This window comes from Pinus tabuliformis, chromosome 8 (assembly GCF_031772625.1).
Source record: "Pinus tabuliformis cultivar Carrire ecotype Pingquan chromosome 8, CPIR1, whole genome shotgun sequence".
In the NCBI taxonomy this organism is placed as follows: Eukaryota; Viridiplantae; Streptophyta; class Pinopsida; order Pinales; family Pinaceae; genus Pinus; species Pinus tabuliformis.
In genome coordinates this window covers 299,701,393-299,715,357 of record NC_142294.1, presented here as the reverse complement: position 1 = coordinate 299,715,357, position 13,965 = coordinate 299,701,393, and the positions used below count along the sequence as shown (strand labels likewise).

Here is a 13,965-nt window from a genome sequence, read left to right as displayed (position 1 = left end):
CTTTCGTTTCCCCATCGAAGGTTGGGGGTTAGATCTTTCTAAATTGTCCATGCATTTATATTCTACATTTCTTCTCTAAGTTTGTCTGCATTTTCGAGGAACTGTGTTCCTCTGCTTCCTTTGACCCTTCCTCCTAACTTTCTGCCACATTTTCAGCAGTGTTTTGTTGGAGGTCTCACCCCGATTCTCCTCATTCCTCACTATTTCCACTGTCTTGGGGCTTGATTTTTCTATTAAACTTTTGTTGAGTTGTTCCTACTTTGTGCTAGCCTTTAGTAATTTCTCATGCCCTGCTCGCAAGTTTATTAATTCTGACTAAAATTTCTTCGTCATATCTAACAGTTCTTTGGTGGGTATTTGTGCATGTTGTCCCAAATGTACATAAATTTCTTCTTCCCCTACGTGGGTTCCTCCTTGCGGTTCATCCATTGTGTGCCCTGAAAGTTTATCTTTCTTGTCTTCTTTCTCTCTCTCTATACATACACCGGAATTATTAAATTAATAACAACGTGATTACCTCAAAGGTATCAATGTTGAAACCTTTCTCCGATACCATATGTAACATCTCCTTCTAAAATTGTTCAATTTACTTACATAATTCGAAAAAGAGAAATAAAATAATAATAATAATAAAAAAATAAAAAATAAAATAAATAAATAAATAAAAATAAAATAAATATTTATATATATATATATAAGAGAGAAGAAGAAATAAATAAATAAATAAATAAAATATATATATATATATATATATATAATAAATAAATGAAAATTAATAATAATAATAATAATAGAATATAAAAATAAAATATAAATTACCCTAATCTATTATTGATAATAATATTCAAAAATGTTAATTTAAAATTAATATAGTAATATTAACTTGAGGTTAATATAATACAATAATATTACTGTAAATAAATAAATAAATAAATAATTAATTAATTAAAAATAATAATAATAATAACTAAAATAATAAAAATAATAAATATATATTTATATATATATTTATTTATTTATTTTTATATATTTTAACCGTTAAAGGACTTTTTAACCGTTGCCTGTTCATATAGCCGTTTATATAGCCGTTGAAGGACCTGCATACTCTATTTAACGGATTGCTCAGATTTGTTTCTCAACTTGTCTTGACGATGAACCACACTAGTTGGTTCGAAACGCGTCGACAAATGATTCTCTATGTGATTTTGCTAAAATCTCTAACAATCAAATATGGATCACAGAAGTCTAAACTCTTTAATAAATTCTACTTCCTTAAATTTCTCTGTAAGAACTTACAAGAATAAATTCAATTTTCTTTGAAAACTAGCAGCCGTGGAACTTGTACAATTTTTTTTTGCTTTTATTTTCAACTATCTAACCAATTTATATAGCCTTCCCCTTGGTATACATTGTCTTTATCTCCATTCACTCCCATGGATTCATATGCACATAGAACACTATACTATGAACCTTTATTGTTCGTGCATGGCCCGTCCATAAGGCTTCCTTCCGGCTAAATTCAGAATTGGTTTCATTATGGAAACCTAAGACCTTTGACCTCCTATATATATATAAAGGAGGCAACCTAAGAATACATAACATTTATATGTATATATTTATGGCACTTGTTTTAATGTTTTGTCCATTCGCAATGCTTGCTCTTAACACATATATATGTATATATTATACTCCTTTGAGTTCTCGATGGAATGCATGGTATTGGCCTTTGTAAACAATGCAACACCTCAATTTTCAGACTCATAATAAAGGTTCCTCATATTTTTAACATATATTCCTCTTCGGTGAAAAACCTTGCAATGTCTAGAAGTTGATTATGTTTCTATACTTAACACAGAGGTCATGCATAGCTTGGAAAACACATAGATTGAACACACGTCATATCAATATGGTACATGGTTAAACACTTTTTCTTGAGGTGTGGGTTTAATCTTGGAAATTGGACAGAGAAGATGGCTTCGGGTAAGGGTTTGGGTAACTACCTAACCCAAACGCTTCATCGAGTTCTCATTGTGACGTTTGTTCTTGCGAGGAGAGGAGCTCTGCACTACGGCTCCAAACCATAATGTTGCTTTTCATTTGACTCAAGAGGTTACTTGTAAATTCTTCCTTAGCTTACGAATTATGGTGTGGCTCTTCAGTTAGCCATACTAGAGGCATATGTTCTGACATCGGCTTCACAAGTAAAATCCATAAGGTTTTTGAGTGGAAAAACTCACACCCAGTTCAATTTTCTTGCATTTGGTAATCCATAATCTATTTAGGTTTCCTCCAAACTCCATTACTCTTACTTAGTTGACATGGCAGGTTTGGATTGCCTAGAACCAACCAGGGTTTCCTCCCTTTTGAGACAGTTAATTGTTCCCTAAGATTTAAGTTCCAACCACTCCAAAATGACCATATTTCCAGCTTCGCCGGGTGAAATTTTGTTCCCATCACAGGGTAAACTTTGGTCTAGGATTCATGAATATATTTTTGATTTTTCTGAAGTGCTTTTCTCCCCCTATTTTTTTTGGTTGACTTGCAATAATCCTCTCATGTTCTTTGTAGGTTTGCTTGTTGGAAATACTACATCCCTTTATCTTCCTTGAGGTATTTACAACCCTCACTCAAGCTGCCCAAATATAGGTTACATTTTGTAATTTTTTGAATGATTCTAACTCTGGCCACTTTTCTCTTAGGTAAGCATAAGGAGCAGTGACCCAAATTATCAAATTCTATCTCTCAAGGGTTTTAACTTTGCTTGGTTCATTGCATGGGTTCCAAGTTATAAATATTGCCAAAATTTTCTTCTTTCCAAGCCATGCCTTGCATCAGCTTGGGCTTAATTTCCATACTGCAAATTGTAAAGATTTTTAATTAAACCTTGTTCCGGCCAAGGGTTTTGCACTTATTTTATTTTTAATTAAACCTTGTTCCGGCCAAGGGTTTTGCACTTATTTTATTTGAGAAGTCGTGCCTGAAGAAATGTGAGGGCAAACTTATTTTATTTGAGAATTCGTGCCTGAAGAAATGTGAGGGCCAGGGTTTTATATAAATTTTACTTAACTATGTAAAGTGTTTTATATTCAATAATTTTTATGGTCGTAGGCTTTAAGACCATATTGTGGTGAAAAATGTATAAAGTAGATATATGAAGGCCCTTGAAGGCTGAACCCGTCCAAGGGCTTATTTATACTGATGCGTTCTTCAATGTATATTATTTATTTTCCAATATTTTCCTACAGGACACAATGGCTTAACTATTAACTATATTTAGAGTTTTAACTTATCTTGCAACGATTATGAGAAGAACCCACTTTGAATTCATGTTTGTCAGTACTATGTTTATAGTTACTAGATAAATCTTGAACACTTTATGCATGGTTACATTACTGGAACATTTCAATTATGTGGGTTTCTTTTTTTTTTAGGAAGAAATCTTTGTATTCCTAGTCATTCAAAGACACTCTCATCTTATTTTCTTGTTGTTTATTAATTACATGGAATATAGTACTCATTACTTAATGAAAGACATGGGGTAATAGTAGTTATAATAACTATATATATACATATTTATACACACAATGATGCATATACTAATATTTTACTTGTTAGTCCAAAGACATTAATGGATTCTTGTAGTGGGAAAACCATTGTCAGTTTTGTGCCATAGCCCTCCCATACTCACGACTGACTCTATGGAGTCTGGAAAGCGATGCATCACTCCTAGGATTCCAAGTGTCTACCCTGGGTATAAACCCTCGTCCTAACCCTTCCATAATAGTAAGTATAATATATTATGTGCATAATGGTAACAGATAAAAGACTTACCCTTTTTTTTAAATAAAAGATTGTTTTGTAACCCTTCAATAGGGCTTATAATTTCTATGATTTGTTTCTCTTACTTTATACTTATTTAACACAACAACTTATTATGTATTTGTTAGGCCCTATAATACTAGTGATTCCCCCATTAATATTGTCATTGTATCCCTTATTGTTATTATTGTGCCCCTATTGTCCCCATATTGTTATTAGTATGCCCCATAGAAACTCACTATTGTTATTTTTGTGCCCTTATGTTATTACTGTTATGTCGGTTTGATTATATTGTGACCCCTTAGACTCTCATATATAGAAGGGAGGTTTAGTCATTTATATCATCCAAGAATTGTTCATTTGTGTAATGTAAAGGAGGTTTCCCCCTCGAAGAGGCTGAATTCTAAGGCGTTGATCTATATTTTCTATCTTTTTGTGAGCTGGTTTCCTAACATTTGTTATCAGAGCTTTGGATTTTAGGGTTTCGCTACTCCAAACAGGTCATCGTGGAATTTTCGCTATAACTCTTTTTTTGCGACGTTTCAGACGCTGCACAAAAAACCATTTGCATCGAAATCGTTATAAACTTCGGGTCTGAATTTCAGAGCTTGAATCAGTATATTTGTGGAGATATGATCTGATGAAGTTAGGGTTTTTGCATACTCCCGAATTACATTCCAAACAGGTGACCTATGGAAAATCGTCATAACTTTTGTTAAAGAGGACGGTCTGTAGTTTTCTGTGTATCAGTTTCAGGTACTAAGGTCGAAACAGTGACACGTGGCACGTCGTACAAGTTCGATCTACTGAACTTGTCTATAATCAGGTCACCGTGGGAGATTTAGCATAAATCTTCCTTGAAGAATCCAATTGTGATCAAACTTGCGGGTTAGAAAGAGGACTCAAAGGGCTACCGCAGGACGAGATTTCAGATATTCGAGATCCGTAGTTACAGAGATACAACAGATTCAATATCGAGCTCTTACAAAGTGAAAAAAAAGGTGTGTAGTTTTTTTTTTAATTTTGCATAAGATTGGTTTGAAAAATTAGTTTGAAGGAATTCAAAGGGAATAGTGAAGAATTATTAGCATTAATTAATGCCCCGAAGAAAGAAAATGGAAACACCTAGTAAGCAACCTGAAAGCTCTAGCATGACTCGTGAAGAAGAGGAAGAAATGCAACATGATATATCAAAATTACAAGACCAAGTACAACAAATTTCACTCTCACTAAAGGTAAATGAAGCCAAGATGAATGGCGTGGAAGCTAATATGAATGGCATGCAAGTTAAGATGGATGGCGTGGAAGCTAAGATGAATGGCATGGACGCTAAGATGAATGGCATGGACGATAAGATGGAAGAATTGAAGATAAATTTGAATAAGTTGCTACAAGAAATGGTCACTAATGGTGAAAGGGTAGTAAAGGAAACTCATGATGAGAAAAAAAAGAAATGTTAATTATGATTTCATAGACTCTAATGTTGAATTAAAGACCCACCATGTTCCAAAAATCGATATGAGGAAGTTTGATGGCAAGGATCTCGGAACATGGATACTACAGATTGAGCAATTTTTCGATCTCCATAATGTGCAAAACACACAAAAGGTATGTATTGCAACTTTATATTTGGAATCAAATCAGTTTGTATGGTATCGATGGCTTTTCTCTCGTAAACAAATTCTCACTTGGGAAATTTTTACGGAAGAAATGATAGCACATTATGAGGATACAAAAAGCAACACTTTTTTTAGCCAATTGATAAATCTCAAACAAAAGGGTTCAATGATGGAGCACATTGAAGACTTCCAAAAATTGAACATAAGGGTAAAATATGTTCCAAATGAGCATAGGATTGATGTGTTCATAGTGACTTTAAAGGATAATATCCAACATGAGGTTCGCCTTTGGGAGCCTGATTCATTGGAGAAGGCATTCAGGTTAGCAAGAAAAATGGAAAGAAAAATTATGTCAACCAGGAATCCTACCACTCACACTATAAAGATGGAAGTGTTGTTGCTCCTAGTCTTCTACAACCTACAAGGTTGACACCACAACAATTGGAAGAAAAAAGAGCAAAAGCGCTTTGTTACAGTTGTGATAGCAAATACACTAAAGGTCATAAGTGTGCTGAGAAGAAATTATTCTACATAGATTGTGAAGAGGAGGAAGAAAAGGAACAAGAAATGTCAAAAGAAGAGAATATATTCCAGGAACAAACCCTAGATAAAGAAGAAATGAATCCGGCCATATCTTGTAATGCATTGGCTGGAATTACCACTCCTAAAACTATCAAGATAGAAGGACATATCAGAAGAAAAAGGTAATAATGTTGATTGATTCGGGAAGTACCCATAATTTTATTTATTGTAAGATAGCAAAGTAGTTGAATTGCTTCCTATATCCATCACCAGAGTGTCAAGTGATGGTTGCAAGTGGAGGAACCATAAATTGCTCGGGAAAGTGCCATAATATCAAGCTATCCATGGGAGAATATGTATTGAATAGCCCAATGCTTTCCATTCCAATGGGTGGTGTTGATGTTGTACTAGGAGTCCAATGGCTACAATCCTTGGGTACAATAGCTTTTAATTTTCAAGAACTTTTCATGAAATTTTGTGCGGAAGGAAAGGAAGTTGAATTAAGGGGTATTGCAGGGAAACCGGGAAAGATAATCAGCTCTAACGGTATGACAAAGCTTCTAAAAAAGGAACAACGAGGTGTAATTGCATAATTATGTTCGCTAGAGGTTCCCACATCGAAATCATCTATTTCTCCAGATCTCCAAAAAGTCTTAGACAATCATTCCAAGGTATTTGAGACTCCCAAAGGTCTCCCACCTATTCGTGATCATGATCATGCTATTCATTTGATTCCAGGAAGTGTTCCTCCAAACATCGGGCCGTACAGATATCCCTATGCCCAAAAGAGTGAAATTGAATGTATGGATGCATAAATGCTAGAGGATGGTATAATTCAACCTAGTCAAAGTTCTTTCTCTGCTCCAGTAGTATTGGTGCACAAGAAGGATGGATCATGGCGCATGTGTCCGGATTATAGGGAGCTCAACAAGCTCACTATTAAAGAAAAATTTCCCATTCCTGTCATTGATGAATTATTGGATGAATTGCATGGATCAATTTACTTCACCAAGTTGGATCTTCGTTCAGGATATCATCAAATCAGAATGAAGACTGAAGACATTCCGAAAACATCATTTAGAACTCATGAGGGTCATTATGAATTTTTGGTCATGCCTTTTGGCCTTACCAATGCACCTTCTATATTTCAAGGTTTGATGAATTCCATTTTCAAACCCTTCCTTTGAACATTTGTGTTAGTATTTTTTGATGATATACTAATCTACAGCAAGTCTTGGAAGGATCATGTTGAACATGTTGACAGGGTGCTCAAACTATTGGAGGAGAAACAATTATATGCAAAAAGCTTCAAATGTTTCTTTGGAGTACAAGAGGTGGAATATCCGGGTCATATTGTTTCTCATGAAGGTGTTAAGGTAGACCGTAGCAAAATTAAATCCATTAAGGAATGGAAAATCCCCACATCCATAAAGCATCTGCGAGGACTTCTCGGGTTGACAGGGTATTATCGCAAGTTTGTTAAGAATTGTGGGAGAATAGTAGCACCTCTAACAACATTATTGAAGAAAGATGCATTTTCATGGACTCCAGAAGCAACAAAGGCCTTCGAAAATCTTAAAGAGGCAATGTGCCAAGCATTGGTCTTAGCTACGCCGGACTTCACAAAACCTTTATTGTGGAATGTGATGCTTCAGGAAATGGAATTGGTGTTGTTTTAATGCAAGATGAAAGACCCATTGCTTTCAAAAGTCGTCCAATCAAGGGAAAGTATTTACACAAAGATATTTATGAGAAGGAAATGTTGGCAATACTACATGCACTTAAGAAATGGCAACCCTACTTAATGGGAAGACACTTCAAGGTAAAAACGGATCATGATAGTATTAAATACTTTTTAGAACAAAGATTGTCCTCTGAAGAGAAACAAAAATGGGTCACAAAGATGTTGGGTTATGACTTTGGAATCATCTACAAAAAATGGAAGCAAAATGTTGTGGCAGATGCACTCTCAAGAAAGGATGAGGATGTGGAATCATTGTTGTGTGCCATTTCTATTATCCAACCAGATTGGATAAACGAAGCAAGGGAGGAATGGAAGAATGATGAAGAAGTGTGGGCACTCATTCAAAAGATACAACAAGATCCCAGTACATCTGATACATTTAGCTGGAAAAATGATTCGTTATGGTACAAAGATCGTTTATACCTATGTAAGAATTCCCAACTCAAACTAAATATTCTTATGGAATTGCACACTTCTCCCTTAGGAGGGCACTCAGGATTTTTAAAAACTTACCACAGGGTTAAGAAGGAATTTTTTGGGATGGCCTTAAATCGAATATTCAAAATTTTGTGGCAGAATGTTTGGTTTGCCAACAAAATAAAGTTGAAACAATTAAGACCCCAAGTTTATTACAACCTTTATCCATTCCAAGCCAACGTTGGGAGGAGGTTTCAATGGATTTTATCACAGGTTTACCCAAGTCCAAAGGAAAGAGTGTCATCGTGGTGGTAGTTGGCAGACTTACCAAGTATGCACACTTTTGTGCATTATCACATCCATTTAAAGCCAGTACAGTTTCTATTGCATTTATGGAAACAATTCAAAAGCTACATGGAAACTCAAAGATTATTGTAAGTGATAGAGATCCCATTTTCACTGGAAATTTTTGGACAGAATTATTTTCTTGTCTCGGTACTCAGTTAGCTCATAGCTCATCTTATCATCCTCAATCTGATGGGAAAACTGAGATAGTAAACAAATGTTTGGAAGGATAAACAGACACAATGGGTCAAATGGTTGGCTCTGGCTAAATGGTGGTATAACACTTCCTTCCATACTGCAGCAAAAATGACCCCATTTATGGCACTTTATGGATATCATCCACCATCCATCACATCATATTTAAGAGAAAATTCTAAGGTTCAAGCAGTGGAACATCACATCAAGCATCAACAACAAGTTCTCTAACTCTTAAAGGATAACCTCACGTTGGTGCAGAATAGAATGAAACAACAGGCATATCAACATCGCAGCGAAAGAAGTTTTCATATAGGTGACTAGATATTCCTATGGCTACAACCATATAAGCAAATGCCCCTCAAGCAAGCTAAGAAGGATAATAAATTATCACCAAAGTATTATGGTCCGTACAAGGTGTTGCAAAAGATTGGTACTATGGCATACAAATTGGAGCTTCCTGCAGCTTCCCAAGTGCACCTAGTTTTCCATGTTTCATGTTTAAAGAAGGTTATAGGTGACAAGCTCCCAGTTCAAACAATATTGCTAGAACTTGACGAGGAAGGAAAAATCATATTGGAACCGGAAGCAGTCACAGAAACAAGAACTTGACAACTACGAAATCGATCAATTTTGGAGTATCTCATCAAGTGGAAGAACTTATCCGCTAAAGATTCCACATGGGAGGATGAGAATTTTATACAAAAGCATCCAGAACTACTCAAGCGTTGAGGACAACGCTTTTTGGAAGGAGAGGGGCATGTTAGGCCCCTATAATACTAGTGATTCCCCCATTACTATTGTCATTGTATCCCTTATTGTTATTATTGTGCCCATATTGTCCCCATATTGTTGTTAGTATGCCACATAGAAACCCACTATTGTTATTTTTGTGCCCTTATGTTATTACTGTTATGTCGGCTTGATTATATTGTGACCCCTTAGACTCCTATATATAGAAGGGAGGTTTAGTCATTTGTATCATCCAAGAATTGTTCATTTGTGTAATGTAAAGGAGGTTGCCCCCTCGAAGAGGCTGAATTCTAAGGCGTTGATCTATATTTTCTATCCTTTTGTGAGTTGGTTTCTTAACAGTATTCATAAATTACTTTTTTTTTCTAATTTCACTTGTTAACATAGGTTTTCTAGTTTAGACCTATGCATGTTTCTTGTTTTCCGGTGATCACAAAGTTAGCCTAAACATCATATTTACTGATATACCTTATTTTAGAACAGTATTAAATTTTGTTCTTTTTCAACATATTAACAACACTTAGCTTCTATTTTTACTCCAAAGTAAAAATACTTATCTAAAGTCACTTCATAAATAAACTAGTGGATTCCACATTCCTCCTAGCCTTGAACTTACTTGTTTGGTTAATCCCCCCCAATCTCTCCCTCTAACTGTTAGGTAAAACCAAGAAGAAAAATAATTGCAATTCTCTACATCCACAACCTTTCACAACGTCATGTTAACCCTTTGTTGGGTTTACCGGTCTTTCTCTCCCACTGGCAAGGTTAACGAGATATCGTATTAATCTACCACAATACCTAGTACAGATCCACCACAGGGTATTTCTCTCCAACCTGTAACCTATTTTTGGTGGTATGTGTTTTCTATGCCCAATCCTTTTTTTCTCTTCCAAAATCTCAATATCAAAAGACAGAAGGAGGATTCTCCTTTCTTTTCTTTTTGTTTTTCTGCCTCTTTAGGCATAACTAACTTCAATTGTTTCCCCTAACAATTAGAGGTTAATATCTCATGTTAGCCTCTTAACATATTTATGAGAGGATTAATGTTCTAACATAAATTTTCATTCATTATTATTTTATTTTTTAGAAAAATAAAACAATACTAAAACACATGTATTTTTTAATTTTCGAGAAATAAATAAAAGTACAAGATAAGTTTTTCTCGAGGTATTACATCTCCCCTCCCCTTAAAAAGGGGACACCATCCTCGGTGTTTAACCAACATCAACCTTCATGCAAACAATATAGGACGTCTTTTTGGTCTCATCTTTGAGTTCCCAAATGGCCTCTTCAGGCGCAAAGTGCTTCCATTGCAATTAAACTTGGGCAATGGCTCAATTCCTTAGTATAATATCCCTTCAGTGCAAAATTTATAGTGGTTCGACCTGCAATTTTCCTTCCGGTTCGACCTATACCAAATGCTAATCAATTACATGAGCTAGGTCGTGTACATACTTCTTTAAAACAGATACATGAAAAAACATTATGAGTTCTAATATGAGCTGGTAATTCTAGCTGGTGGGCCACCAACCCAACCCTGATTAATATTTCAAATGGCTCGCAAAACTGAGGGGTTGATTTAGAACAACTTCCCAAACTCAAGGAATTATTCTTACGTCTTACTTTAACATAAACATGTTCCCAGAATTTGAATTATTTATGTGTTCTTTTCAAGTTTGAATAGTTTTTTTGTCTATCTTGAGCTACCTTCAAATTTTGTTTAATCCTCTTAACCGTCTCTTACATTCCCTATAACTGAATCGATCATAGCATGAGTTTATCTACTGGTCTACACCAATTCCGTGGAACATGACATGTCCTCCCATCAAAAGCTTCAAAGGGGCTCATTTTGACGACACTTGGTAACCATTATTGTAAGCGAACTCCACCTGTTGTAAATAGTCCTCCCACCTGATAGGTTGATTCATAACATACATACGCAATGTAGTATACCTAAGGGGGATAATATGGGGTACAAAGGGAGGTACCCAAGAAAATAATGTAAGGATGATAAGTAAATGGGCCATAATTAATAAATAAAGTGGTTAACCCGCATTATGCAAGGGACCACAAGTAGTTAGGAAATAATGTGATAAGCCCATGGTATTAGATGTATGGTATTTAGAGACCCATGGTAATTACCCATAGTATTGTATTTATGAAGTCTATATAGAGGCTAGAGACACTTAGATCTGACCTGAAAATAAATTAAAATGTCAAATATGCCCAAGAAATAACAAAATAATGATAGAACTTCAGATCTTTATTAATATTAAACCCTTGAGGTAGGGTAACAGCATACAACTACTCCTTAAGGAAGGAGATCACTCCACAAGCCATATGCTTGTCAATACAATAATCTTTGACATCCTCAATGGAGAGTCTCTAGCCTCTATATAGGCTTCATACATACAATACCATGGGTCTCTAAATACCATACATCCAATACCATGGTCTTATCACATTATTTCCTAACTACTTGTGGTACATTGCATAATGTGGGTTAACCACTTTATTTATTTTCTATGGCTCGTTTATTTATCATCCTTACATTATTCATTACATTATTCTCTTGGGTGCCTCCCTTTGTACCCCTTATTATCCCCCGGGTATACTACACTTAAGAATATAATGTAAAAGGCATAACACCACTTATGAATACCATAAACAGTGTACTTTTGTTATATTAATTAAAATTCATTTTTCCCTTAAAGAAAGAAATCATCACTTTTATATAAATTTACTATTTTTTAACACTTCCACTAAGTCAAATTGGCAAAAGGTGAAACTCAAATATGCTAAGCTTATTTTCACATTTTGTTGCATTCAAATTACCATAAGTATCACAAGTTTTTTTCCATCAAACCACTATTATTTTTCATTAAATCACTTGTTTTAATTAGAAAATTTTCAAATTTCACCACTACAATTTATTAATTTTAGTTTTTTGGTCATATCATCAAATTTTCAAATTAGTGAATATCCCAAATCATCAAATTTTCAAATTATTGAATATACCCATATAACTTAACTTGGGTTATCATATTTCATTATAGCATATTGTATTTAATGATTTCAACATCCCATGATATCCTCCTTTCAACTAAATCAAATTCTTGGTGGCTTTGGATGCCCTACACATTCTTTGATTAAAGAGACACAATTCATTGAATTCTTCTTATTTGAAACCATGACAAATAAAAACATGTCTCTTAGTTTTGTACAAATTAATAACATGATCCCTTTCAAGTGATCTTATTTTAATGATTAAGCATTTTTACAGTACATTCAATCTTGCATTCTTGCAATGTGAGACCACACAAATAGAAACCCCTAGCTCCTTATATTACAAACAATAATAACATGTTCCCTTTTCATCAATCTTATTAATTTTAATTTTTTGGTCATATCATCAAATTTTCAAATTCTTGAATATTCCAATATAACTTGGGATGTGATATTTTATTATAGCATTTTATATTTATTGATTTCATATCCCATGATAACCCATTTTCAATTTATTAATTTTAGTTTTTTGGTCCTATCATCAAATTTTTGAATCTCTTAATATAGCTTGGGTTATGATATTTCATTATAGCATATTGTAATTATTGATATCAACATCCCATGATAATTGATGGGCCTCCAAATTAGACAAAATTAAGGCCCATCTGACCATCCCTTAGTATATTAAATCGCTCTTTTTGCATTAGATGAAATATTTTTAGCTTTAATATGTTCATTATGAAGGTTTAGAGATAATTGCATATTTGTGCATAATATTATTTATTTTTGTAAAATATTGTGAGAATATTGGACAAATTATGAAGATTTGGAGGCTGGGATAAGTTAGGGGCTTGCTCCCTACTAGAGGATGGACCAAAATTGGATAATAAATGAACAGGATATGATGAAATTATTGAAAAAAAATTGGAGCTCTAGTGATTGAGAAAATCTATGAATGTGCTCCCTGTCATTTAATGCAAATTCCTAGTGTTGGGAACCAGATCCACTATTTGAGAGATTTTGGAGGGGAAGGCTTCCTCCTTTCAAGGAAAATGCTACCCCATCAATTTGTATAAGTACCAATTCGAATTTTCCTCTAGGGTCATGTATTTCTTAGTCTTCTTGTGAAGAAAACTTGTTATTTAGCATTTCTAGTAGAGATGTATTATGGTTTATTCAAATAATGAAGTTTGGTGTCATTTGCAGCTTCTAAAGTTTGGTTTCCTTCATAGGATTATGAATATCCTTGGGCTTGGCCATCCCAGGAGCCTCAGAGCCCTATTGTACAATTTATTTTTCTTATTTTTAATTCTTATTAACGTGCATCTCTTATTCTTGTTTTTCCTATTTCTTCATTTACTATTCATACTTCCTTTATTGTAGGTTATATTGGTTAAATGATTGAAGTAAGTCATTTTGTAAGTTATTTATAGGTTCACAAGTATGATGAATCCTTAGAATAGCTTTGAAAAGTCATATTCATAATTGAGCTACTTGAATTGGTTTATTAGTTCACAAATCTAGAATTTATGGAAGTATCTTGTA

At 34.2% G+C, this 13,965-nt stretch overlaps 1 protein-coding gene across 1 annotated transcript in view; it reads left to right on the top strand.

The window, feature by feature from the left end:
- The window catches only part of LOC149235308 (uncharacterized), a 177,288-nt gene extending 174,678 nt beyond the window's left edge, over nucleotides 1-2,610 (top strand). The window contains exon 4 of the mRNA XM_089372072.1: nucleotides 2,569-2,610. Coding sequence (XP_089228198.1) covers nucleotides 2,569-2,609 — 41 coding nt within the window. The 3' untranslated portion in view covers nucleotide 2,610. The remainder of the gene's footprint in view (nucleotides 1-2,568) is intronic.
- The last annotated feature ends 11,355 nt before the right edge of the window (nucleotides 2,611-13,965 follow it).